At 60.3% G+C, this 2,468-nt stretch overlaps 1 protein-coding gene across 1 annotated transcript; it reads left to right on the top strand.

Annotated features, from left to right (window-relative positions):
- Nucleotides 1-762: 762 nt before the first annotated feature.
- On the top strand, nt 763-2,173 carry LOC136502935 (uncharacterized). The gene is made up of 2 exons (XM_066498181.1): nt 763-1,329; nt 1,712-2,173. Exons 1-2 carry the CDS (start codon nt 763-765, stop codon nt 2,171-2,173), a joined length of 1,029 nt encoding a protein of 342 aa, XP_066354278.1.
- Nucleotides 2,174-2,468: the final 295 nt, after the last annotated feature.

Here is a 2,468-nt window from a genome sequence, read left to right as displayed (position 1 = left end):
TTTTCAGTTGGTTCAGTTAGCAGCGCATGAGCTCCAGGTTGTGGCAGCTGTGCGCATAGGAGGCCGTGGGCCGAGAATAGCTCATCCACGATGCCTGGGATACAGACGTGAGCGCACTTGCGGGTGTGGGGATGGACACGCGACAAAGCCGCAAGGAGCAGCGGCACGATCCTGATCTCTGCTGTATTTCCTTCCAATAAAAGGTGAAGAAGAAAACTAGAAAAGCTGCTCGGTTGTTTGCAGCACCAAAAACTACTCGAGTCCAAGTGATTGCGTTTGTGTGTGTTGTGTTGAGTTCATCGCTGAACTCTTGTCCTTGCCGCCGGCGTACATCGCCGTGGTCAGGACTGACAATTGGCATCAGAGCTGTAAGAGAGGGCCTAGCGCGCCGCCATGACGTCGCCAAAGCATCGAGGTCATTCGTTGCCGCTAGCGGGCATGAAGGAGAAGGGCAGTGGCTCCGGCAGCAAGACTCCACCACGCACGCTGTCTCCAAGCCACTCGCTGTCACACCGTTCGCGGACCCACGACGCTCGCCGTCCAAGAACGCAGCGCCCACAGGAGGTCGTGGTCGAGCGTGTGTTCCGGGAGACAGGAGGCAACTGGCCACAGCTGACCAAGACGAACTATGATTCATGGTCGCTGCTGATGAAGTTGAAGATGCAAGCTCGCCACCTCTAGGAAGCAGTCGAGGACAACGACGTCGACTTCCACGATGACCGTTCCGCGCTGGATGCAATCTGCTCCGGCGTGCCCCCAGAGATGGTGCCCACCCTGGCGACCAAGCTGTTAGCCAAGGAGGCATGGGAGGCGATCCGTTCGATGCGCATCGGTGACGAGCGCGTGAGGAAGTCGATGGCGCAGAGTCTCTGTGCTGAGTATGAGCAGATCATGTTCCGCGACGGAGAGTCCGTCGAGGACTTTGCCCTGCGCCCCTCCAACATCGTGCAGCAGCTGGCGATCCTCGGCGACCTAGAGCCGGAGCCGAAGGTGGTGGCCAAGTACCTCCGTGTCGCTCGACCAAGGTACAAGCAGCTCGTAGTTTCCATCGAGACCCTCCTCGACATCGACACACTCTCCGTCGAAGAGGTGACTGGGAGGCTCAAGGCGGCGACCGATGACGAGCCGTCGCTGGCCCAGGACGTCGCCGGCAAACTACTGCTCATGAAGGAGCAGTGGCTGGAGCGCTACAAGAAGCGGGACAAGGACTCCGGATGTGGCAGATCAAGCTCCGGTGGCCACGGCAAACGTCGGGGAAGAGGCCGTAGACGCGGCATCGGCAGCGACTCGCGGGCCAGACCATCGCTGATGACGCATGCAAAGCCTATGGCAAGAAAGGCCACTGGGCCAAGGATTGTAGAAGCAAGAAGAAGGTGGAGCAGGCCCACGTAGCTCAGGATGATGAGCCCACTTTGCTTCTCGCAATCAGTACCATCCAGGAGAGAGGGTTCGTCCTCATTCCGCAGCGCCACCGCTGATTACATCTCCGCCGATTTCCCCATCGATCCGCGACAACGACAGCCAGCTCCACTTCACCGAGGGCAAGGTGTTCGCCGCCTTCGACAAATCTAGCGACCGGGACTCGAAGTGATGGGTCCTGGACACGGGCGCATCGAACCACATGTCCAGGGTGTAGGCAGCATTCTCCAGCCTCGACGCCGGCGTCACCGGCTCCGTTCGGTTCGGGGACGGCTCCATCGCCCGCATCTAGGGGATCGGCACCGTCCTGCTGTCCTGCAAGAATGACGAGCATCGTGCCATCGCCAACGTCTACTACCTGCCCCACCTCACCGCCAACATCATCTCCGTTGGCCAGCTCGACGAGACTAGGTACCAAGTGGTGATTGAAGATGGTGTGATGCGGGTTCGTGACGAGGAGCGGCGACTCCTTGCCAAGATCCACCGCAACCCAGGCCAGCTCTACGTGCTCGACATCGACATCGCATGGCCGGTCTGCCTGGCGGCGCATGGCGATGAGGAAGCCTGGGTGTGGCACGCCCGTTTCGGCCACCTCCACTTCACCGCGCTGCGCAAGATGGGGAGGGATGGCCTTGTCCGTGGCATGCCCCTGCTGACCCAAGTGGAGCAGGTGTGTGATGCCTACCTCACCGGCAAGCACCGACAGGCGTCGTTCCCTCAACGCGCTCTGGGGTGCTCGTCAGAGGTGCTGTAGTTGCTCCACGGTGACCTCTGCGGGCCCATTACGCCGCTGACACCGAGTGGAAACCGGTACTTTCTTCTTCTCGTCGACGACTACTCATGGTACATGTGGCTGGCTCTGCTTCCCAGCAAGGACGTGGCGCCCGCGGTGATCAAGCGCATCCAGGCAGCCGCAGAACGCAAGTCGGGGAAGCTGGTTCGTGCACTCCGCACGGACAGAGGAGGAGAATTCCTGGCAAAAGACTTCGAGCAGTACTGCGCCAAGCTGGGACTTCGTCGCGAGTTGACGGCGTCATACTCCCCTCAAC

The sequence above is a fragment of the Miscanthus floridulus genome, chromosome 14 (genome assembly GCF_019320115.1).
Source record: "Miscanthus floridulus cultivar M001 chromosome 14, ASM1932011v1, whole genome shotgun sequence".
Classification (NCBI taxonomy): Eukaryota; Viridiplantae; Streptophyta; class Magnoliopsida; order Poales; family Poaceae; genus Miscanthus; species Miscanthus floridulus.
This window is presented reverse-complemented; position numbering and strand designations above follow the sequence as displayed.